Source organism: Opisthorchis viverrini (genome assembly GCF_000715545.1).
Source record: "Opisthorchis viverrini unplaced genomic scaffold opera_v5_353, whole genome shotgun sequence".
NCBI lineage: Eukaryota > Metazoa > Platyhelminthes > Trematoda > Opisthorchiida > Opisthorchiidae > Opisthorchis > Opisthorchis viverrini.
In genome coordinates, this window is record NW_008752011.1 from 338389 (window position 1) to 364000 (window position 25612).

General features: G+C 42.9%; 2 protein-coding genes across 2 annotated transcripts; one reads left to right on the forward strand and one right to left on the reverse strand.

Annotated features, from left to right (window-relative positions):
• Nucleotides 1-1423: 1423 nt before the first annotated feature.
• On the forward strand, nucleotides 1424-12850 carry T265_15111 (hypothetical protein; the record flags this gene model as incomplete). Its single annotated transcript, XM_009176637.1, is given in 8 exon segments — nucleotides 1424-1541; nucleotides 2754-2873; nucleotides 5382-5499; nucleotides 5513-5789; nucleotides 9617-9737; nucleotides 10035-10198; nucleotides 10739-10839; nucleotides 12670-12850. Coding segments are annotated over 8 exon segments (1197 nt in total), but the record flags the coding sequence as incomplete, so codon positions are not given.
• Nucleotides 4699-21906, reverse strand: T265_15110 (hypothetical protein; the record flags this gene model as incomplete). The annotated part of the gene is made up of 3 exons (XM_009176638.1): nucleotides 4699-5233; nucleotides 10930-11223; nucleotides 21652-21906. Coding segments are annotated over 3 exons (1083 nt in total), but the record flags the coding sequence as incomplete, so codon positions are not given.
• Nucleotides 21907-25612: the final 3706 nt, after the last annotated feature.

The following is a 25612-nucleotide window of genomic DNA, read 5'->3' on the forward strand; positions in this document are numbered from 1 at the left end:
GCACAATTCGATTTTGCCCAGTTGACGGTCCAGACGAATTATTCCATAAAAGAGAACAATAGAAAAATCCAGAGTAATGTGATTGCTTAGTTGAGCTATATTCAAACACTGAGTTACATGCGTGTCCCAACAGTCGGTGAGAGGAGCCGCAAGTCTATTCATGAAAAAAGTTCGGTGGCTATTTTAAACTACTGAATAAAACAAAGTAACTACATTTGAACATTGTTAAAGACCGGAGCCGCATTTTTTTCGACTGCTTCGAAGCGTGGGCTTTGATTCCCTACTGAACCCGGAGAAACTAGTTGACTGAAATGTTCAACCAAGAAATATGCGGAACGGGTGGGTGTATTTCGCCGGTGTATTGTCTGGGGCGGCTGATACCACTTGTATGGTCAAGTGCAAGGACGGGTTGATGTCTCCACTGTAGGACTGCTAGCTTCATGGAGTCGTGGTTTAGCCGAATACTCAGAGAAAACTCTGAGATCAGCCATAACTAAACAAACCGTGCAAGACAAGGTAGTTCTTCGGTTGCAGAAAACCGCACGATTGACAAACACAGGGGGAACACACTATTGTAGTAGTATGTTAACGTTTCATTCAAAATCTTAAACCCTAAAAGTTATTAGAGATTTCTAGTTTGTAAGCGAGACGATTAAGCCAAGCTTGCTAGGCACTAAAGCACTTTGAGATGAAACGAAATACCTGGATGCATCAGCGGAGAGTTAAGCGCATTTTTGGCTGAAGGATGTCGTTACAAATGAAATCAGTTACTATAGAAGTGTTGCATAACTACAGTGGCGATACACAGGTGTCATTCGGACCCGAACGAGGGTTTTTGGGTACTTTGGAATGCCAGCACCAGTTTACCAGCTATCTGTCATCATTCGTTTTGGAAAAATTGTGGAAGTTCTCTTCTTTTCCCCAAAAATATCCGATCAATTAAGTCTTTTTCACACGCAGATGAACAAGAGCGATCGTGTTCAAGAAACATGTCCAAATTGGAGCATGTATTAAAACAGTCAAGAAACTGAATTGCTGATTGGTGGGTTCGAGCCTGATTACCGTCAAAATAACTTGAGTTACAAATTGGTCGTTGTGAACTAAAAAAAACAATAAACTATGTTTTTTCATGAAGGAAACTACTCACAATTTTGCTGAAAACTCTTCGACAGCCCACGACATAAGGTTGACGGAAACCCGGGGACTGGACATACCTGATGAGCCCCAAGAAGGGCGCAAACTTATGAATAGTTTTCTTTATGAAAATATACCGCGATATCTCGAATGTCGTGCCAACTGGACCATGCAGCGGCCTGTGTGCAGCAGATCCAGTTGTAGAATAGAATATCATAAACGAGAGATTCAATTGAGTCTCCCGTGAAAACCAAACTGATTTGCAATCGAGTGTATTTCTCGAAAACAGTCCGATTTGGGTTCAAGTGGAACATAAGGTTGACGGAAACTCGGGGACTGCGCTTACCTGATGAGCCCCAGGAATGGCGACACTGGTCGTGGGCTGTCGAACAGTTTTCAGCAACCTTGTGAGTAGTTTCCTTCACAAAAATCTACTGCGATACCTCGAATATCGTGCTAACTGAAACATGAGGCGGCCTGTGTGAAGCACATTCAGATGTAGAATATCATAAACGAGAGATTCGGTTGAGTCTCTCGGAAAAACCGGGTGGATTCGCAAGTGATTTTATTTATCGAATAACGTATGCTCTTACAAATGCCTCTTAGGTTTTTACTGTATCCTTACTGACACTGAGTAACTTACATTTCAACTAAAAGTTGCTTTTATGTGGTGGAGATAGAGGAGATCCTTTGGTACTCCTAATTCCTAGATCATTTCACATGTCTGTTTCTCACTCTTTCGTCATGATTGACGGAATCAGAGAATTTCGGCTGAAGTAACTTCCTCTAGTCGGAGCCGACCTGCGCTGAATAACGGAGACGCATTGTGCGTCTGATAGGCTTTTGACGAAGCTTCAGGGACTTTCTGCTCTGTAATCGTCGGGCCAGCATTTTGAACACAACCGTTTGGGCAAGCAAGGCTGATCAGAGGGGTGATGAAATCACCCTAAGATGGGATGTAGAGCCTATCATCTTCCAATCACGAAGTCCACATCACATGGTCACCTGTTGATTGTCACAGATGAAATTTTAACTCATCCTGTGAACTTTTTTTGAGCTACTTATAGACTGCTGTTAGTGTGACGAGATCTGAGAATTTCCCATTTTTCAAATTACCAACACTTGAGAATGAGTTGTGATACCGTTAATTTAACCTGATGTTAAGTTTATTCCCACTGGATAATGACAGCACAAGTTGGCAAGTACCAAGAGACCGTCTGACGACTGTTTTGACGTCACAGGCACATAAGAAATGAATGACCGAAGGCGGAACGTCCCAAATAACGGATCAATATGCACGTACGGGTGACTGACTGATTTGTTGTGATGTTTGTCTACTGTGATTAAACACGCATGGTGGCATGCATCTCAAAACGCAAGATAAACTGTCTGCTTTTACAACTAAATCACACTGTCAACCACCAAAATTCAGGTAGTGAAAGTGCACCAGTCAGTTCTCCTATTCATACCCGGTGGGCTTGGCCGACAATTTTCCGAACTCTGATTCCAACCATCATTGTCTGTCCGATTGTTATCCGACACAATGTAACATGATCGATGGATACCGGCACACATTTAGACTGACTATCAGGAAGAGGTCGGTTAATATTTTCATAAAGGAAACTACTCACAAGATTGCTGAAAACTCCTCGACAGCCCACGGCCGGATTCGCCCTTCTTGAGGCTCATCAGATAGGCGCAGTCTCCGAGTTTCCGTCAACCTTATGTTCTGCTTGTAGGTGTGAACAAAACAAGCTGCTGTGTCAATGATGCTGACCAATTTTCGGTTTATTTTGCTCTTCAGATACCTAGAAACATAAACTGAGATGCTATATCTAGCCACACATCTTAATGATCGTTCGGAAGACTGACTTGAATGCCCAAACTGACTGTTCTTCGCGAAATGAGCTGTGTTTCTAGCCGGTGCTTCATTCCACTTAAAACCATCCTTGATGCGACAGTCTAGATTCAACCGGGGATTTCTCTACTACGATCAACTGCTCTGTTTTCACCAAGGATAGCTCCCAATTCCGCACAACCCCATTGGCCTATTCCAGATAGTATTCACCTTATAGCAACCGGTGTGAAGGCAGATGAGAATGAAGCACAGATAACTTGATATGTTTTCCCACTAAACCAACAGCATACAGTGCCAACGCATGTGAAACTTCATTCACTTACAGACCTTAATTCGAATGCGCGTCGTTTATTTTGCACGACCTTCCAGGATATTTTACACTGCGAGTTGCTTCAAGAGTTACTCGTGCAATTTATTGGAGCCCTTTCATCCAGGAACCAGGATATGTGAATCCAACAGGATGGTGCGTCTCCACATTATGCCCAAATGACAAGCGAACTGTTAGACACCAACAGTCTAAATCTTTGTACTGGACGAGGTGGTCTAACTGAGTGGCTACCACGATATCCAGATTTGAGACCAATGGATTCTCTCTCTCTGTGGATGTCAGAAATCCATGTTTAGCCTAATCAACTTGTCACATCGAATGAACACAACCGCAGATACGAACACAAACGCAGGTGTGGTGCGCATCAGCGTGAGTACACAGAACACCTGATACTGGCCTACTCCTGATAAGGAGAGTTTATAGCAACCGTAAATTTTCATCCTGTCTGCTATTAGCAAAATGATAATACTGGCTATGCCTGAATGCCTCCGACGATTGTGGTTAGCTTAGCTATTCACCGGCATTTTTAAGGTAACCTATCCAAATTCTAGTTCTCTCTTTCTTTTGGTTTAATTAGGCACAGACAGGGAACACTTGCTAGATTCCCAACGGGACTCAACTTTAGTGCAGTAGATCAGCGATGTCTTTCTAATGCAGCGGCCACTGGCCATATGTGTGGTACTCATACGGCATTCCTGGTGGTGCCACCTGTGCACATATCATACTACAATGTTAACTGCTTGTGCTACCCTACATGACAGTGCGCCTTTTGGTCGTAGATCGATTGAAGGTTTACTGGAGGGTCCAGTGTGACAATGTCAAAACACAGCACGCTTACAAATCAAGTAAGCCGATGTTGACTCTTCTTTTCAGATAAACTTCCCCCCGAAAGGATCATTTGTCAAGATACGATTGACATTCAGGGCAATTACGAACTGGCCCGTGGACAATCCAAGCTCCTCAGCACTTCATCACCATACATACTGATGGTCAAAGTTCTCCTCAATGTCAACCAGTTGTCCTGGTAACTGGAATTGACCAAACAGTCGATGAAGGAAAGAAATGAAACGCACTAGTTAGCTAAAAGTGCATCCCAAATAGAGAACAAAAGAGTTTTAAGAAATACTTTCCATTTATTTTCGTAATTCGCTATAGAGAGTAGTGTTCAAACAGAACATAATTCTGTATGTGGCCTGTATTGCATCGATATTAACCACCAACGAACATGGTTCCACATGTCAGATATAATCCACTATTTTGTAAAAATTGGCCCCGATCGAAATTTTGGGTAAACAGGTTTGGTAAACCTTGCAGTATTCTTCTGTTTCATGGTACCTGGAATATTAGGAGAGGTACGGAATTAGCACACGTCACTTACTTATTTTCAGTGTCTCAAGACGTTCGAGGAAGGGTTTGGTTTTGAGTATGGATTCATTTAACCTTTCAAACTCCTGGTCGCACATTTTCTTATTCACGTATTTTTGACGACTGTCAGGCAGTAGTAGCCTGATGTGGGCTGGTTTTGGAAAGGATGTTTCACGTAGTACCAAATCTGTCCTGACAGCCGTTCTTCCCACAGGACAAATCAGTTGGTGTTTATCCCCAACCCACACGTAGGCTCTGGGCTCTTCCGCTAATGCTTCCTGAACCTGAGCCATGTGACGATTCGGATACTTGGTCTGGAGGGACCCTGTACTACGAAATGGAGGGTGGGATTTTTCTACTCCGGCTGGTAGGTGAGATCCTTCGTCATCCGGATAGGTTGCGACGATTTCCGGCTGAGTTGTTTCTGCTACGGACAACCAGTCCGTAACTGACCGTTGAGTATCGTTCACTTCCTTGGGGAACACAATTTCTATCCCCTGGACAGGAGAGAACGAATGGGGTTCAATTAAAAGAACGGCAAATGTTGACTGAAAAACTTCAAGCGGATCACAACTGTTGAACTTCAAAAAGTACAAATTTTGGCTTTCAAAAGTTTCAAAAGTTAGTGAACACAACCAAGGAAGGCCAATCGAGAACAAAACCATAACTCTCTATCGCCTGGACTAAAAAAAACAGCTTGGTAACAGCAGCCATTCCGTATAAAACAGGAACATCGGAGGTTATTCACAGACTGTTGAATTTAGTCAACATTCGAGTAGCTTTTCAGAAGGGAAAAACGCTACGCTCAGTTTTGGTGCGATTGAAAGATCCCCTGCCGGTTGAAAGGACTAGAGACGTGTATAAAATGCAACCATTGCGCTAAGGTTCACATAGGACAAACTGCCAGCGAATTGCACACCAGAATTGGTGAGCATAAAAGAAGGATTAACAAACCACCAAGAAATGCAGAAGAATACCAAACGCTGGTCACGGACTCAGCGATGGCGGTACATTCCTTAGACACGGGACATAGAATAAATCTGGAGAATGTGGAGGTCTTAAGACGGGGACTGCGATTCACACCACAGCGGTTCACATCACAGCGTGAATAGAATCGAGGGTGTGGAACTGGCGTCATGACGGTGTGTTTGTCAATCCACGTAGGATCATTAGAAAAAATCGGGGGGTGGGGGTGGAAATCCCAACCCGAACAAAGGTCATAGCATCCCTCTTACACAACTCTCTAAGCCCTGTCTCACCCACAGGCTGACAGAAGGTTCAAGCGACGTTCAAGAGGGACCATCAAATGAACCGAACCAGAAGAACTAGACCTTAGACTGGTCCCAAACACATGTAGGTTTCCCCACCGACCCGACACTTGTTCAACCACTCCAACACACCTCGGCCGACAGCCAACAGAGATTCAACTTGACTTAGCTGATTGGTTCTCCTTCCGCCTCAAATCTCCACCAACCTCGGAACCCAGTCACTTGGCCTGATGAAGCTTTTGTGTCAAAAACGAAACGTTGCCCAGTGATAAATCTACCGATTGTCAATTTTTCGAAAACGAAAGCTTGGTGACAAGTTTATCTAAGGCTGTTCTATGGAATTAATCTATTAAGACAAATATGGATGTTACAGTGGAAACAGCAAGGCATACTGGGTTTATGCTTCTCGCATATAACTGAATAAATTTCAGAGTCTGTCCAATATCCCCACACGCTATGGAGTGCAAGTTTGTTGAGACCACGGTAGCGATGTTTTCATTATTGTCCTTTACAAACTCAACGTTATCGCTCAACTGGGACGTGAGAGATAATAATACCTTCCAAAATTTCGGCTAGTTGACTTTAGTTCATTCCGAAAAACCCGGTTTTCTAGTACAATTGTCACGCAGCTATCAAGCATGCATGAGAGACTGCCACTGCGATCACACTCTTCCGCTAGGCCTACGTTTTACCACTCTAAGCTGGTAGGATGATGGACAGTGAACGCATCACTGATTCAGATCAACAGACAGCGCAGGATGAGTTCAATTGTTCCCACTCTACTGGTTTCACCCAAGTGCAGAATCTACATCTGTTATCATTTTTAGAGTAAATTATTGAAAGGAGGCACGGAAACTGTTAAAACTGCCACCTCCTCACAAAAATAATTGGCTGGTTTTTGTAAAATATAGAATTTCTTATACTTTACGGGTGTAACGGTGATACTACTGATGGGGAGGAATGCGAGTAGTATGTTTTCTTGTACATTCGCTTTGTGTCTCTTGAAAAGGGATATCTGTTGCGGAATTTGTAGGGTCGCCTTGTAGCTTTTGCATGGATTTGAGCAACAGTCAAAGAATATTCAAGAAAGTTCAGGAATACGCGCTCAAAAGAAGATGGATGTTCGGTTTTTGTAAATATGATGCAAATTAGAGTTTTGCTTCCCCTTCCAATAGTCTGTAACTGGTCAGTTGGCATTTTTTAATGAATAACTCCGCAGCGATGACCTTCTTTCTTTCACGGGTAGCTGTGCAACATTCCAGAGTTGGTTCGATCGACTTTATTTCTCATATATATATAAAAATCGACAGCTCGTGGTTAGGTGAGCATGATTAAACCATTATTTGGTGTTGATCAGCTTGTCGTTCGTCCATTCGGGTGAGCGGCTTGCAGTTCCACCTCAGTCATGGAAATGTCGTCAAGTGAGCGGTTCGATGGGTACTCTACTCTGACATGTCAGTGTTTATGTAAATTCTGGAAAGTATTGGATGCTTAATTATGTAATCTGCTATTCGTAGAGTATGGTTCCAATGATCTTATTGGCTGTGCATACATCCTCCTCTTTGAGTAGGAAGAATAATCGAAATTCTAGAGACCATACCTACATAATGAATACGAAGAAAGATAAAATCAAAAGTGTGCCGTAGAAGGCACCCGATCAGTTCTACAAAAAAACGCTGTGGTAAGGACGACGATTACATTTCCTAATCCCAGAGTAGAAAAGTGTATGTATCTTCCNTTTTCCCTTCAACGTTATTTTCATTTATTATCATCCATCCTTCACTGTAATATCACTGAATGAAAGTCAATCTCCCCAAAATGTTTCCGCCAGAAGCCAAAATTCTTCCCCCTCATGACCTCTAATTTTTAGGGGCGAATTCTACCAGCACTCACGGTGGTTTTATTTTTATTCTATAATTTCGAGGAAAGTGTAGACTTCGAGTATCCAGTGATAAGTTTTCCAACCCCTTTTTTTTGGTTTTCCCTATTTTCTCTATCCTGATTTCTAACAAGAGGGGTGAAAACGGTGTTTTGTCGGATAGTTTCTATCAACCACAAAGAAGAATTACTTCGGGATAGTGAATATGGTTTTGGCTGGAACTGTTGTTCTTGGGAAGACTGGTTTAATTTCAAGCAAAATACATTCTAAAGTTTTGACTTGGGTTGTCCGTTTGCGTGAGTATACCTTCATTACGCGCATGAAATATACCTCTAATAATACATGTGACCCAACCCTGCCTTCCACCAATTCTGGTGTTTTGTCTGGTGTTCTGTAGGAGACCAATTCTATCCTGTTTTTAGTTTACATGCTCTTAACAAATATCGCGAGATGCACACTTTGGCAAAACAAAATTTTGGTTTCAACAAGGGCCGAGTGGAATGAATGCTGGCCATGAACAAATAAGTGTAGTTTGCAAATTGCGTGCGATTTTAGAGCAAGTAGGACGCAAGGCCGACCGGAATTGGACGAATTTGCCAGCCATATGAGATTCAAGAAGAGCTGTCGAAAAGCTTCCATTAGTCATGTGGTTAGTGATCCTTTGAACAGCTAACTGAAGATCTACCATATATGATATCATTGCCAGTTACCGGCATCCTGAACCTTAACCTTTTCCAAAACTTCAGAATACCTCCACTCTCCTTATGTTTTGGTCATGTTTACAACCTGAGAGTTTGAATGTGCAAGACCACAGAATTGTTCCTTTCCGTATTCATTGGGTTTGGTGTTATCCGTCTCTCACACATCTTATTCTGACAAGTTCTGTGTGGTGTTGCTAATGAGCCAACGGTTTCGGAAGTACTCTTTTCTGATATGAAATAAGTTGCACCCAAGCGTTCAAAGGCCCAAAATCCGTCTTTTCACCGTCAGCTCATCCTTAATTTTCACTTACACGCACTCATATAAGCTGGGTTTAATCATCCCAGTTTTCTTCTCTGTCCTTAAAAAACAAGACATCGTCGCATATTCATTTATCAAGGCCTGTTTGAACCACAAAGACTGTTGAAAGGAACACGACAACGCAAATAGTTTCGTTTGCATACGAATTTGGTTTTGACTGGAGACTCATCCGAACCCAGCTGAATCTCTCGTTCATGATGTCCGAACCCAGATGAATCTCTCGTTCATGATGGCTCGCTTTAACTGGATATGCTGCACCAGGCCACTTCATGTTACAGGTTGTAAGATACTCGAGAGATCTCAGTATGTTGTTATCCGAAAGTAACGCACTACTCAGAAGGTTGCTGAGTAGTGTGTCACATCTGTAGAACACTACAATTTTCCGCAGCATAGTCATCAAACCGTAAAGAAAATCAGTTTACGAGTGTAGTGAAGGCATCCTGGAGTTGCAGAAATTCTTGAAAATCAGGACGTGGGTGATCTGCTTGCGAAAGCCACTCAGCCTCAGTGTTAATTAAGGCTTCAAGAAATACACTAATTTGCAAATCAATTTGGTTTTCACGAGAGACTCAACTAACTCTCTCGTTTATGTTATTCTACAACTGAATTTGCTGCGCTCCGATATCTCGAATATCATGCCAACTGAATCATGGGGTGGCCTGTGTGCAGCACATTCAGTTGTAAAATATCATAAACGAGAGATTCAATTGAGTTTCTCGCGAAAACCAAATTGACTCGCAATCGAGTGTATTTCTCGAAAACAGTCCGATTTGGGTTCAAGTGGAACATAAGGTTGACGGAAACTCGGGGACTGCGCCTACCTGATGAACCCAAAACAGAAGGACGAAACCGGTCGTGGGCTGTCGAAGGGTTTTCGGAAACCTTGTGAGTAGTTCCTTCAATTAAGGCTTGTTACAAGGAATATCATTAGCGCAGACTTGAGGGGAAGTTGATTGCAAAGCCAAAAACTCTGACCTCGAATTTCGTAGACAAGCAGTCAACTTTTGTGAGTGTAGCAAGTTTAACTTTAGGGTCCTGTAGTAAATTTTCAGCTACAGTTGTAATTGTCATTGTAAATGTAACCGGGTTTTGGCGGACGGAACCATGGATACGAGTTCTATTGAATTCACCCAGCAGTGTACGTAGTGCGTGACTGCGTCACATACACTCATATCCGACCAGAATTGGCCATGTCATCGGCAAACTAGAGGCCTTCAATGTTATGTACCGGGTACTCCTGGACCGATTGCGTCTGATACGGTCAAGGTACTTTGCGATAGTTGAAATCCGACTGCATGACCCGCAACTCTGCGCCAAAAAGAAATTCATGCTACTTCTGAACCTGAGTTAGTGTTGGAAAAATCCAGTCGCCCAAAACTTGTCGAGGACAAAAGTCACTTGCTTAACTCCGCAGCCCGTTGACTTCCATCCTTTTAAAGAGAATACATCCCTGGTTTTCACATGACATTTACGTCTGATTTCTGGCATCTTATAAATTTGCAAGAAAATCAGCTTTGTATGGTGACCTTCTCCTTTTTCAACCGTAGTCCTCCAGAAAAGGTTCTTTTCACTTAGAGTGAACATAGTTGTTGTGTCAATCATGTTCCATTTTTCGAGTAGTGGCCCCTCAGGAGAGGCTAATTCACCAGTTCACTTTGGGGAGTTTGTTGTGAAGGGACACATTCACTGTTTCGACATTGCAAACAAGGAGGAAAGCAACGTTATATTCTATATACTTACAAAAATAGCACCCAAACAGAGTTCTTAATATGAACTGCTGAAAACACAGTGGGCCGAGGTGGCCCAAGTGGTTAGGGCACGAATTTACTGATCGGAAGGTCCGTGATTTGAACCCGATCTCTGCCTCTCTACTTTCCCTCATCTAGGCTTGGGCAACCTAAAAGTATCCCAACCCTCGTCCAAACTTCGGGTGGCATGGCATCTAGGCATAAAAAGGGTGCTACAGCGGAAAGACGCAGAGGACACAGTGCAGCCTAATAGCTTCATTTCTGTTTTTACCCATCAATTATATTCCTGACGTCAAAAGTTTCAATCGATTCAATGCTGTGTAGCTTACTTCTTGTGGAATCGGTTCTTTATTTCGTTCTTTTTTATTTTCTGTGTTTGACCGTGAATGCCGAAGCTTATCGGTAAACTTCACCCGTTTGCGCGCCTCATCGTCCGACTTGAGTGACACATCAACCGGGGGAAGTTTTGGTGCATTTGATTCTGGCTCCTCTGCCTTCTTTTTGGTTTGTTCAGTAAACTTGTGAAACCATTCGGATTGACCGTAAATCTCACGCAGTTCATCACGAGTTTTTCGCTGCTGTGTGCGTCTGGCCTTGTAGGCTCGATAGAGGTGTGCAGCTATCTGCATTCCACAATATATATATATGTATATATATATTTATATCGTAATTACTTTGTGATACTACAAGTCGTCGAACATCTGTTTTGACAGTGTAAACCACTGTCTGGTGGGCCCTGTCAGTAATCACATGAAACGCTGACCGCATGCCATCTGTGAGTATTGGGAGTCAATTATTGAGCTGAGTCGTTCTGGAAATGAATGCAATCAGGAGGGCGTATTTTTCTAGGTTGAGACGAGGAAATGTACTTCCGTCAGTTTTTGGATTGTTTCCAAAATATCGCTTTGATGTCCGCTCTGACTAGTAATTCCACACTCTGTAGAACAACAGCCCCTTAGAGACTTGGGCAAGAAGGTACCCTCCCTAAATTCTGATCACACAAACTTTCCATACTTACCGTAGCTGGAAGCTGCCTGTAGCGTATGTTAGACTGGCATGTAAATACAATGGCTTTACTCAAACTTCTCGGACGAAGGCTGAATGGAAAAAATTCATCTACATGGCTAATATACAAATAACGAGTAATTTTGTTTTCAACCCATGCTTTGTGAATACAATAAAACATTCATTTTGAAGAAAACTCGATGAAACAAGACTAAAAAGACGTTTTCGTAATATTGTAATATCAGCTTGAGTAACTGACGGCATGCGATTGTCAAATCAGAGGTGGAGCGATAAGACGCCAAGATAACGCTAGCCACGGAATGTTTTCGATCATGATAACTCACTTTTGGCAATAAAGATGCCCGACCGGAGGAGTTTTGTCTTTTAGACTCAATTACAAGCAAATCATCACATGTGCGCTAAGATGAGCGGATCCGAGATGGAAAATCTGGTTGCAAACCTCCATGAGTACGCATTTACCTTAAAACTTTCGCTTTTTGGTCGTGTTCGACTTCTACTGAGCTTCCTAATGCATCTGGTGTTGGGCGACTGGTAACTTGTTTTTTTGCTGGTGCAAGTAACCCGAGTAACATTGATTCGCTTGGGCTGACTTGCAGTAAGGATCAAACGAAGGCGGCCTAGCTAAAAATTATTGGGTTACCAAAATGAGGTTTAGAAGCGCTTCACACTGTAAGCTGGTGTGTTCGTTCAGTCATCACCTCTTTTGCAAGCTCACCAGTTCCACCGATCGTCCCGGTGAATCTTGATCTTCTCGACGCACAGGTCAATTCACTAAGTTGACGGCCCCAACTAATGCAGAATGGCTTAGCTTCAAACGATTCACTGAAATAATTAAGGACTAATGAGGGAAACCACCCATTATGTTACTGAAAACTCTTTGACAGTGGACGGACGCTTTTGTCATTTTGGACGCAGCCCCCGAGTCACCGTCAGCCTCTGTTCAAATTGGTAATGTGTTGAAATATTGATAGCTCGGGTGAGTTTATTGGTTGTTGATCAGGTGGCTGTTGATCTGTTCGCCGAGCTTGGCAATTGATTTGCAGACGCTTCGTCACCATTCGAGGAGACATCTTCAGTGCGCAGTTGGGTGCGAACAGATCAACAGCCAACTGATCTTTTCAAATTATAACAAATTATATCAAATAGTTGAACATCGTAAACTGCTTCCAGTTTGGGTTCAATCAGAACTTGAGGTTGACGAAGACTCTTGGACTGCATGTACATAAGAAAACGAAGAACGAAGTCGGTCATCGAAGACATCTCAATAGCGTTGTGAGCAGTTTCCTTCAAAAAATATAGGTCAGTATCTCATATATCGCACCAACTGAAATTTGAGGACAGCTTTGTATAGTTGAAGAATATCAACAATGAGAGATTTAGCTGGGGTTCAGTTGAGTCTCCTCGTTGGTCCAACGTTATTTACAAACAAATGTATTTCAATAATTAGCTCTGTAGTTCTCAGAGTGAATATGGCCACTGTTCTCGAGAGATACACTCGTTTGCAAATCAGTTTGGTTTTCACGACAGACTCAACTAAATCTCTCGTTTATGATTTAGTTGAGTCTCTCGTGAGACCTAAATTGATCTGCAAATGAGTGTATATCTCGAAAACAGTCCAATTTGGGTTCAAGTAGATCGTAAGGTTGACGGAAACTCGGGGACTGCGCCTACCTGATGAGCCCAAAACAGAAGGGCAAAACCGGTCATGGGCCGTGGAAGAGTTTTCAGCAACCTTGTGAGTAGTTTCCTCCATAAAAATAGCCACTGTTCATTTGGATGCTTTTCATAAACTAATGATTGCGATGAACTTATTCTAATCTAGTTGAAAATGGACAGATTGCTTTTTAGGTGTGATCACAGGTTGGTGCCCCTAATTGTCGTTACGAGCCAGTTAAGCATGTTGCTTCAACAAATTTCTCAGCTGCTGCTCCACAAAGAGAAAACTTTGGAGATAAAAGAGATATGATGTCATTGACTGCATTAGTTTTGTAATCTTGTGTCAATTCACAATACATAGTTGTGCGCTAACAACTCCCCATTACATGCTGGTCGCCAAGTGGGTTACGTCTTTACAATAAAAGCAACGGGGCCAGTATACCGCAGAGTTGAAATAGCAAACTAGCTACGTGCAGTTTTCATTCTGGCAGGCTGTACAACTGTGTAACGAAAGCCAACTTCCTTTGAGTAAAAGGTCCGACAACTAACCAGTATTCTGACTTTCAAGAACTGCATCAAGAAATTTATGGCTAACAGCAAATCGTACATGACGTTTTGTGCATAATGGGATAACCTGTGGACAAGCTAGAAAGAAGCTCGGAGGAAGAAGAGATATCAAACGCCAGAAAACATCGGAGCAATTGCAAGATCCAAAAACCGATTTCAGTTGATGTTTCCCAAAAGGACTGGGTCATTCGGCCCCAATTAACTATCATTTTTTACGATTAGGATAACATTTAGAAAGAGTTTGAAAACAGATAGAGTACTTTAAGATTTAGAGATTTAAGCCATTTCCTTGAGTGATGATCATTCACCTGTAATATCAAACACGCTATTCGTATGGTCCTCCAAATAAGGAGCATTCACTCCTCACATGAGACCATTTTGAACAGGCTGCAGAAGTTAATTATGTTTCAGATATCGCTAATGCATGATATAGTAAGGCTTGCAAAATAAGAGCTGTGGGCCCCTCCTGGTTGACCATAGGACACAATATTTTGGCCGATTTCTGACAACTTAAGATAACTTGAACAATGATTGTGATGTTAAGGTAGCTTTCTGTGCTGTGAGTGCATGGGTGAGCACTGGACGTTGTATTTGCTGGCATGCAGATCCAAAACAAGGTATCGCTATAAAAAGCCGATATTTATACACAACTCCGCCGAGGGAGTCAGCAGAATCACGTGATAAGTGCGTAGAAAGAGGAATTTATCTAGCCATCACTGAGGTAAACTAAGTAACTGAACAGACATGGACACAAAGCCACAAAAAATAGAGCGAAATAAATGTCTAGCTGTTATAAAATTCTTCCTTGTGAACAACATGAGACACGCTCTAAAGCGTATCTGTGCTGCAGCTCAGCTATGTCTGATATCGACCGCCGGAAGATTCCCTCGGCGCAAAAGTCAGCGCAGAGTGCCCAACTTACTTCGTTTCATGTAGTCCTTGAGTTCTCAGGCATCTGCATTGGGGGGATAGACAGATGTCTAACGGAACGTATTCCAAAGTATGTAATTTGAATACTATGGGGACTGCAACCGTAAGGTCAGAGGTCAAGTCGAAATCCTGTAAAATCGTTGGACATATCGGACACAAACCAGCGGGCTGGTTCTGTACTTTAATGGGCAACACCAACCTCTGGATCTTACCGGTAAGGAAGTCGCTTCTGATCAAATCAAAACAGCCCCAACTGTCGATCGAAAACTGTCGGAGCAAACTACTCGGTTGTTGTAACGTTCATCGGATAATATGTAAAAATTAACGAACCAGTCCTTTCAACAGCATTTATACTCGCATATTTTACGCCTGTGACCAGTCTTAAAATTAGTGCTAAAATACTGCAGCCTCTCTTCTGTCAATGCTACTGAGAATGCATTTACACGACCCTCAAGGATGAGTTGTTTAAAAAACGACCCATCTCAGTTCATTTAAAGAGGTGTTTTGCCCTCAGTCGAAAGTGATGTAGGTGCGGAACCTTTCGAACCATCAACGATCCTTTTGTGCTCGAAGTTGATTGTCCCACCAACAGAAGACCTTCTGCCATCCAGATGGCAAAAAGTTACTGAATTACTAGGAAGGTTGAGTACACTGGTATACCGATCAGCACCAATAAGGATGAAACTTCAGCCTCTTTCCCCCTTTTGTGTAGATTGAGCAGATAACACTACCTCAGCAGACATCAATTAGCAAAACTAGTGTTTTGAGTACTCCTACATTAAAACGCCAGTTGCGTACATGACTGTGCATAGTAACAAGGTTTTTTAGAAGCATTTTCGGTTTCCAAACATGATATCCAGCTATATAATATAGTAATCCCTCAGTAACGGGCCTCTTTGAAGACAGATGTTTACCGTGGGGCAGAACACTGTGGTATTCATCGTCATTAACAACAACTAAAGTTTTTCGTTTGATGTCCGACTGTTCGTTGGTTTTTCTAATAGTTAAGTTCCTCCTAGAGTAAAGCAGGTATTGCAGCGTCCACACAGTTCGAAAACCTTTGCTACACTCGGTTGCTCCGGAGAAAGGTTCAACAGGAGTGATATTTTTTAAAAGACCAAAATCGGTCCATTCTACGATTTGATCTGTTCTGACACATAACCTAATAGTTTAGTACGCTTCATTGTGCAAGCGACGTAGGGTTCTGGAAGTTTGCCTCTCCTGAAGGCGGTCCAACCGGAGATGAGAAGATGCCGGTCTATGGAGGTTACTGTAAAACAAAACCAGAGTATCGCTTGAGGATGCCACACAGTGCACATCATTGTCAGCACCATTCAGACTCGACATAGGGTTAGACACCTCGGATGCTGCTGGAATTGTTCCTTACCGTGGGAACTACCCACAACGGAGCGAAAATAATTACAATGAGCTTACACCCATGTTTAAACGGAAGCGAGTGACCCTAGTGCAATTTTAGCTATCTTTTACAAGGTGCTGACTTCCCAAGAGTATTTTACTGAATTCAACTTGGTGAAAGTGTCCATGACTCATGAAGGTCATTTTAAAAAGCAAGGTCAAAATAATAGTGCAAAACTTCAGGCCATCATTATGAATGAAGTGTGGTCACAGTTTAGGGTGCGTATAGAAGATTGTTTTTTCGTATGATCGATAGATGGTGCTCTCCCTCTCCAAAAGAGATCCTTCCCGAAGAAGATCCGTTAAGCTGTCCCTCATGCATGTTCTTTTTTCGGGGAGAACACGTAGCTGGATGAGACGGCGCACAAAGATCCGCGAAGTGGTGCCCGTTAAATAATGGCGAAACTATTTATAATGAGGAGAACCCAGTAGTTGAATATATGCAAGACAGCAGACAAGTCTGGAGCTGTGTATTGAGCGAGATTCTGCAAGAATATTTATTTTTATTAGTGGATTGGACAAATCCGGTAAGCGGTTTGTTTTGAGTCATTTTGATCATCAGTCCCTTACAAAGCGCCACATTTAGTAATGCAACCCCGAGCAAATCGGTAGAGTACGATTGTCCTAATACAATCATGCTGACCGTCACAAAGTGCGCTCTGTTGCAATCAGTTGTTGCCGAAATTACAGCGAATACAATTCAGATTGCATAGAAGATGTTCCAGATCCCACGAAATTCATTGCGAAACTTGGTAAGTGACGCAGCCGATAAACTGTCCTTGTTGGAGCTAATATCATTCTATTTTTTCGGGGTCTGGAGTTTCCAATACAATTTGCGAATATGGAATTTGATCGTTAGAAGAAAGACATCTTGATCCAACTTATGTTTTCGCTTCCAAAAGACCACAAGTCCCCGGGATTAGATTAAAAACCGAAACGGTCTCATCGTTATTGTACCGTTTGCAAGTACCCCTAACTAATGAAAGATGTGTATTGTGTACCAAGTTCAAAGTTGATGATATGTCTCTCTTATGTAGTTCCGTAACGTTTGGAGCTGGTTCTCCTAATATCTCCTCTTTGAAGTTGAGTAGTACAAGTTTACTGTCTCGGATTAACCGGAGTCTTTGTCACTGGCATTTTTCTGCAAGTCGTCCTTCGTGATTGTTGATACACAGGCGCTTCTGGCAACCTGAGTGTCGGTTGTCCTTCCTCTGTTCATGTCCAGGTGTTCTATCAGAAAGTCAGAGGCAACGCATTTAACCTCTGAGTGGGTTGTGAATAAGCTTCTTTTAACTGATTTGCATGACGAACCCACGTTTCGGAACACACGCGAACATCATACATGACGTTTAAGATTCACCGAGTGATTTTGCCTTGAAACCAGGATACGCGATTACCACGATAGTCCTTTACTGGCACGCTCTGTCCATGTCAAAATGTCGCCACTTTGCACCATGCTTGCCTTTATTGTAGGACTTCATTTTCTGATTTGATGAGCCCCATCGCCGTTGCCAACTTGTTGTGGACAACAGTCTCCTTAATGCATTCTCATTACCATGAACCCCGGTCTGGATAGCCGATTGATAGCCGGGTGCGCTTGGCCAAACCAGAAAAAGTCATTGAACGTGCGAACCGGCTGACTTATTGATCGCTGTCGCGTACAGGCGGGTAAAGAAAGTGATACTAAGACTACAACTCATCTGTCAAGGGCGAGTGAAGAACAACCAATGAAATCTGGCTGTAGGTTTTCCGACTGGATGTTATTTAGTCCCGTTACGTTCGGAGCTGGTTCTCCTAATATTCTGCAAGTCTCCGGTGGAAGTAAGCGGAACAACGAACGGGAAACTTTTAGAGGAGGAATTTTTTGTTCCTACCCTAGTCACAAATGACAAATGTGGGATATCCGATCGCCGTACAGTTGTGTGTGATTTGGGTAGATGTATGTCAGGATTTAATCATCTCCTTTCCGCTTGTTGGGATCTACCGGTTCTTCAAAAACAGTTGGACACAATGAGACAGCAATGTACGCCTCGGAATACTTCAACCATTTCACAGTGTATTGGTTTGCAGTAGGGATGGGAAGTTTGATCTATGTTTGAGAAGCACACGATCAAGGCTAAACGAAGAATGTCATACAGTAAAGTCTCAGATACCAAGCAAAACCTTAAAAACTGACAGCAGGGTTTGTTATCCGTTGAAGGTGGTTGGTCAAGTGGTGGATGTTTTCCCCCATTTTATTTCAAATGACCCTCTGTGTAGATAGAAGATAAATAGTGGATTTTGATCTTTTCGCCGATCTTGGTACCAAACGTGGGGACATCATTAGTGCGCACAGATGGCGGCGAAACGTATACAAGCAACTTTCCGAGCTTGATGAACAAACCATAAGCCACCTGTTCTAGAATCAATGAACGCAGGTGGGGAACCAATATTTCGATATACTGCTAGATTCCTGTAGAAGAATTTATTAGATAGTTATGAGAAATATTCTAATCTGGAGTGAAATGCTGAATTTCATACGCTGGCCGCTAACTGAGAAATATGAGCAAATGTAGGGGAACCGAAAGTGGAAGTCTCGAAACTAAATTAAACCGCATCCCATCTCGAATATATGGAAAACTAAAATGTGAACATTAGGGTACCTCAACGTACAGTTTTCTGTGTACTTTTTTGGACTTTACTCAATTATTATAAACATGATTTGATAGAACCGGTTTTTACTTAGAGGTATGATTAAATTTAATGTTTATTCCAGAATAATTTGGTAAATAGCGAGATAAGAACCGCTTTCACTCACACACAGCGGTAGTTTTTAGTCAATACAGCTGTTTCACTCTATGACAGTTATGGTCTGATAACATAAGACTTCTTTCCCGTTATAAGTTGAACCACGTTGTGTTTGGTGGTATAAGTGAGTGTCTTCTATGAGTGTAGGTACTTGGTTGAATTGAAGATTTGTAGCTGTGTTCCTCACCTTCGACATTGATATTTTTGCCATTTATGGAGTTTTTGTCGCAATGGCCTTGTCTTAGACCTGTGTATTCGGAATGCTGACTCATTTGGTCATTTGTCTCGTGCTTCGTCGTTAAATCAAACCTTCTTTACGCATATCACTGATAGTTTCTTTTGTCTGACCATTCGTCGTGTTTTGTATGAATCTTCTTGCAGCTTTGTGATATTTGAGAATAACAAGCCATTTGGCAGACCCATGCATTTATCTTGTGCGCCCGAACACTGAGAAAGCAACATCTTCCAACCAAATTCTTCCGGTCTTACTGGCAAATTTGTCAGACACCCATCCCTTTTTGTTGTGGTCTTTTTATTCTTCAACCAACCACTGACGGACCTGATCTGGCTTTGATGAAGACGTTTCGCTTTATGTAACACTCCACTCCTGGTGCTTAGACCCTCATCCCATTGTTATGGAACGTCTGTGTTTTTTCAATTCCTGCATGGAGTCTTATGAAGGCAAGCAACGCGTGCGTCCGCAATCGCCCTTCAAATTTTAACCGGCGAGTGAAAGAGTTCTTGAGTGTTCCGGTAGCTTTTCTCGGGTTTATAACGATCATTTCTGTTCGTGTAACCCGACTAGTTATGCGTAACAGTCGCTTGAAAAGCATAGCCCCGGACAACTGCAATTGGAGACACCATACACCTGTACTGATGTAGTCCTGACTAAGACGCTGACCTCGGGTTTATAACGATTATTTTTGTTCGTATAACCCGACTAGGTATGCGTAACAGTCGCCGTAAAAGCATAGCCCCGGACAAATGCAATTGGAGACACCATACACCCGTACTGATGTAGTCCTGACTAAGACGCTGAAGTTGGGATGGGATGCAACGCTTTTTCACAAAAACCAAGCGCATCTAGCTTGGCATGTTTTCAAACAAAATTGGCAGCCAAAATATAATTCTTGAAGCTCTTTACGGTATGTGTTATGTCAGATGTTGTTCTGTTGGTTATCAAAGTTTGAACAAGGTTTGAACGGTGGCTGTCAGGGTGAAGATTTGCAAAGAATTGATTCAGTTTAGAAGCCGTTTAGACCACTATTTAACGCTCAACTATCCGTTGCTTTCATCCCATGTAGCGGAGAAGATCTTGTGCGCCCGAACACTGAGAAAGCAACATCTTCCAACCAAATTCTTCCGGTCTTACTGGCAAATTTGTCAGACACCCATCCCTTTTTGTTGTGGTCTTTTTATTCTTCAACCAACCACTGACGGACCTGATCTGGCTTTGATGAAGACGTTTCGCTTTATGTAAAACTTCACTCCTGGTGCTTAGACCCTCATCCCATTGTTATGGAACGTCTGTGTTTTTTCAATTCCTGCATGGAGTCTTATGAAGGCAAGCAACGCGTGCGTCCGCAATCGCCCTTCAAATTTTAACCGGCGAGTGAAAGAGTTCTTGAGTGTTCCGGTAGCTTTTCTCGGGTTTATAACGATCATTTCTGTTCGTGTAACCCGACTAGTTATGCGTAACAGTCGCTTGAAAAGCATAGCCCCGGACAACTGCAATTGGAGACACCATACACCTGTACTGATGTAGTCCTGACTAAGACGCTGAAGTTGGGATGGGACGCAACGCTTCTTCACACAAACCAAGCGCACCTAGCTTGACATGTTTCCAAAAAAATTGGCAGCCAAAATATAATTCTTAAAGCTCTTTACGGTGTGCGTTATGTCAGATGTTATCCTGTTGGTTGTCGAAGTTTGAACTAGGTTTGAACGGTGGCTGTCAGGGTGAAGATTTGCAAAGAATTGATTCAGTTTAGAAGCCGTTTAGACCACTATTTAACGCTCAACTATCCGTTGCTTTCATCCCATGTAGCGGAGAAGAAGGATGTCCTCATTGGGCCACATTCCAAAGGTGACCACATTATAAATACTACTAAACACGAAATGCACGCCGAGATTAATCACAATTGTCGAACAGCCCAGCTATTTTCTTGCCTTCTCCTAGGTAAGCCGGCGTAATTCTTAGAAAGCATAACGAACTCAACGTCTTCGTCTTGCACGTCGTTTAGTAATCCACCTGCAGTTGCGGCGAAAATTAAATTGGCACGTGATTCGCAACACGTGCCAGATGATTTCAGTCAGCTGACTAAACAGCCGATCGAATCCAGAACCGGGTCCGAAGATGAGGGAGTCTCATCTCTTTTTAGGCATATTCAATACACCTGTTGTCGGGCTGATCCCGAAATAGCATTGGCCCATTTCTCCACCAATGTGGGAATTAACCTTTGTCAGCCAAGTGTCTGCTCATTGAAGACCTTGATATGCTCAACGGACTTGCCTTAAGTACAAAGAAATCTACCCGGTTAGTTTACACACTCGTTCCATCTGAATATCAGCTAGTTTTCAATAGTCCCATAACACCAGTCACACTGTGCTGTGCACTAATCATCTCTATTATAGTAAATATTACATACGGTGGGTCATGTGAAACTCACCTCAGATTGCCCTTGGTCAATTTTTTCCACGCGTTGCTTATGACCGCGATAATATCGGAGCAATGTCTGTCGAAACTTGGATTCTAAACATCTATTTTTCCCGGTACAATAGGCTAGCATTTCACTCCGTCTAAATTGGCCAACCTCAAACGGTACGGGAGAGGGTGGACTTAATGGAGCGGTATCACCATCCTCTTCGACCGCGATTTTTTGCATGGCATTCACCAAATAATCGGCAGGTACATCCTCAGTCATCACTACTTGTAAGATGATTGTTTGTGCAATGCCAGCAGCGTTCCTTAGTGTATCGTGAAGATCACGTGAGCATTCTCACTTCGTTCACAACAACCAATTGGATTCGATTCATTGTGATTGGAGCAGCTGGCATCGAAATCACCCAATAGGTTAAATGCACTTATCCTGTACTTAGATAATCGCCTTTGTTAAATGTCTGTTTTTCTGGCATCACAAAAGCGAAGTGATTTATTATCGCCAGGACACACTTTTAGTTTATCAGCTCGATTGAAATTTGACCGGATGTGTGAACCACTTTGTGCTGTTGCGCAGGAGCGAAAATGTCATAAAATGACCATGTGAAACTAAACTTAGGAATACGCCATCTAGAATTACGACACACTTCCAACCGTTGTTTTGAGCAAGCTAAATTTAGCACAAATTTTCATATTTTAAGTGCGGAATTTGCGAGCCATTCGGACGCATCACAGGACGCGCATGATTGGGATTGTTCAGTAGAACTGATAGAGCAACGATGCTCACGGGCTTCAGCGGGATTCCATCAAAACTGGATCCATGTGACAAAGTGAGCTGCTGACATAAAAGGTTTCTTTGTTATCATTTGGGTGTAACAGAAATCGCAAGGCAGGGTAAATCCAGGAACTGAGAACTGATAGGCAAGTTACCAAAGTTGTGGCCACTCCCGAAAGGCAAGCGAACAGTTTTGACGTGTAACAGAAATCCCAGGGCAGGGTAAATCCAGGAACTGCGAACTGGTAGGCAAGTTACTAAAGTTGTGGTCACTCCCGAAAGGCAAGCGAACAGTTTTGAGTCAAGATACTGGTAAGCTGACATCGAGACCAATCATGTAGTTGAGTTCGCTTTATCAAGTGACACGACAGAACATACAGATTCGACCTTTTCGGGATCTGCATCAAAATACGTAGCAATTACATCTGTGTGCTAAGTCAAAGCAAGATGAGTGAGACGAGTTATGTAGAGACCGGCACGCGACCACCAACAGCTGCGGTAGGAAGACTAGGTTTATACGAACCGGACAGAGGCGTCTTGAATAACTATTGCTTCATGTTTGCCTCCAGACTTCGAAAAAAATCGTTTCTTGTGGTCGATACACGCAAACGAGAGGTTCACCTGGGTTCCAGGTGAGTCCCCCGTAAAAGTAAATTGGTATATAAATGAGTGGAGTTCGCTAATTTCATGCAATTTGGGTTCAAGTAAAACATGAGTTTGACGGAAAATCGGGGATGGCGCCTAACTGATGAACCCCAGAAGGGCGAAACCGGTCGTGAGCTGTCGAAGAGTTTTCAGCAACCTTATGAGTAGTGCATTGCAAGTATACATGCATCGCGATATCTCGAATATCGTAGCAAGTGAAACATGGGACGGCCTGTGCAGCACATTCAGTTGCCTGGAAACCCCGCAAACGAGAGATGCAGCTGGGTCCCAGGTGAGTCTTCCGTAAAACCAAATTGGTTTGCAACTGAGTGTATTTTGCTGAACTAGCTATTTTTTAGCTAACAGGAAAAGCGTACATAATTTGTCTGTTGTGTGATTGATGTAAGCTTATAACAAGGGTTATGGATATCCATAGCCTTGGGGAATACCCCTTAGTACTACATCCAAGAGAGATGAACTTAATCTTCAGTTCACCCACCCGATATTTAAACGTCAAATCCTCCTGATCATAAGAGTCGTTTTAGAGTGCAACCCACAAATTTGCTGGATTCAATCCAAACTAATTTTTTAGCTTCAGGGTGTATGAGATTGCTTGTTTAGGCTTTTTCAGTTCAGTCGCTTGGTTTAAACATGACATGAAAGGGAAAAATTTACAAAGCTCTCACTTTCAGGAACGTTGCACGTCAAATGATCTACTAAGGCAAGAAAACTCACAAGTTTCAGTTCAGACAGCCACGGCGTCGTGGCTATTTGAGAATGTCATCGTGGCAGAGGATTCACCGAACCAGCTGTCGTGCGACAGTACCGCACCTACTTCAGTGAAAGGCTATGCCGTCATGGTATGAGAAGCAGCGACGACGGTGGTAAATTTGTTCCATCGACTCCAAAAGTGCTGAACACTACCGAGAGGAGGGTAAGGTGAGAGGGCTTCATGATGAATCCGACTGTTTGATGGGATAGCAAACTGATAACTTAGTGCGCACGCGTGCATTCCGCACACCAGGCATGCAGTTTTGGTCTAAACAGTTGGGTTTTGGATTTTATCAGCACCCCATATAAGTTCTTCATATGGATCACAGTTATCCCTATAGTTTGGGCGCGTCCAGCCTGTGTAATCGGCATTGTTTCAGGAGCAAAGTGTAGTCAGAATTTTCAAATATGTGCCTTTTTTCCTGCTGCGCACATTCGAACCACGCGATCCAGACTGCATTCGGTTACGCTGTTTACTAGTAGGTCACGTGAAGTCGGGCTGCTGCAATCTCTCGGTTTTGGGTGTCTGCCACCGTTGTCGCATTTGTCAAGACTGGACGTAAATCAACCCGACCACTAACGAGGTTCCCTAGACTGGCGGGAAACCTTGGACAAGCTTGACGAAAAGGTCAACAACCAGGCCGTTTACTTGGGCTACGCCAATTTAGATGTATCGTGATCAGAGTCAGTCAGTCACATATGTGTGTTGGTAAGACTTGTGTTCACAATACAAGTGTGTCCGTACTGTATTCAGATCACTCACCCGTTCGTTGTCCGTGCGGCTAAGCCAGAGGTTCGGATGCTAGCATGTTTTGTTGAATTTGCTGTTATCAGGCGGCGCAGCAGGTGCGTAAAAGCAAAATCTTCAGGTGCAACTGTGCCTCAGGTGTCGTCAAAGCGTCACACTGGCTAGAAATTAGTCCTCGAGTACTGGGCTTGTTAAGGAGATAAACCTCTGAATCGCAGATCGCAGAAGAGTGGGTATGAAAACCGATACACTGGATGAGTTGGCTTGCTAACCTATAAAAGTAGTATCACATGACCCGGAGTTAGATGAGATGACGGCGACTTCGTTCTGTTGTTAACATCACCACTCGAATATTGAGGGGGCCAGTTAAGCGTCACAGATTTGTACGGCCACCGAAGGCCTCACTTATGAACGTAAATTTCAGGTGGCCACGGGTAGCTGAAAAACGGGTCTGCCAGTTTGGGCGTCTGACATGAACCATAAACGTATTCAGCTGTGCCCCCAGGCAGCCACTCACGCGACTTACATTCACAGTGAGATTCTTCAATGAGTTGGTCGGCCGTCAGCACAAGTGAAAGTAAAATTCGAGTTTGTTTACCTGTGATCAAATCAGTGGCTGGATTCAAATTACTTGCATGGTGGCTATTCGAAACATAGTTTACCGACGCGTTCGAAGCCCTTGAAACTCCGCACTGGCCGTAGTCCAACAGCGTACGCCAACAACTTCTCGTAAAGTACGGAGCAGCGGAAACAAACATCCACATTGAAATACAACACCTATTACCATCACTTTGAAGCCCAGATAATGTCTTTGCCTACCATCATTTTACTGTAATTTGTGTAATTCGTCTTTTCGGCTCATATTTTAATTTAACTTATGGTTATTTTTTTGCAGTTGACGACATTGTTTTCATTAGTTATGTTCATTAGTTTAATTTTTGAATAATTGCTCTCTTGAGGATACTCAAATTTCACGGTTAACCGCAAATATTCCTTGTATTTATTGTTCCGCAGGCATATCAAGAACCTTGG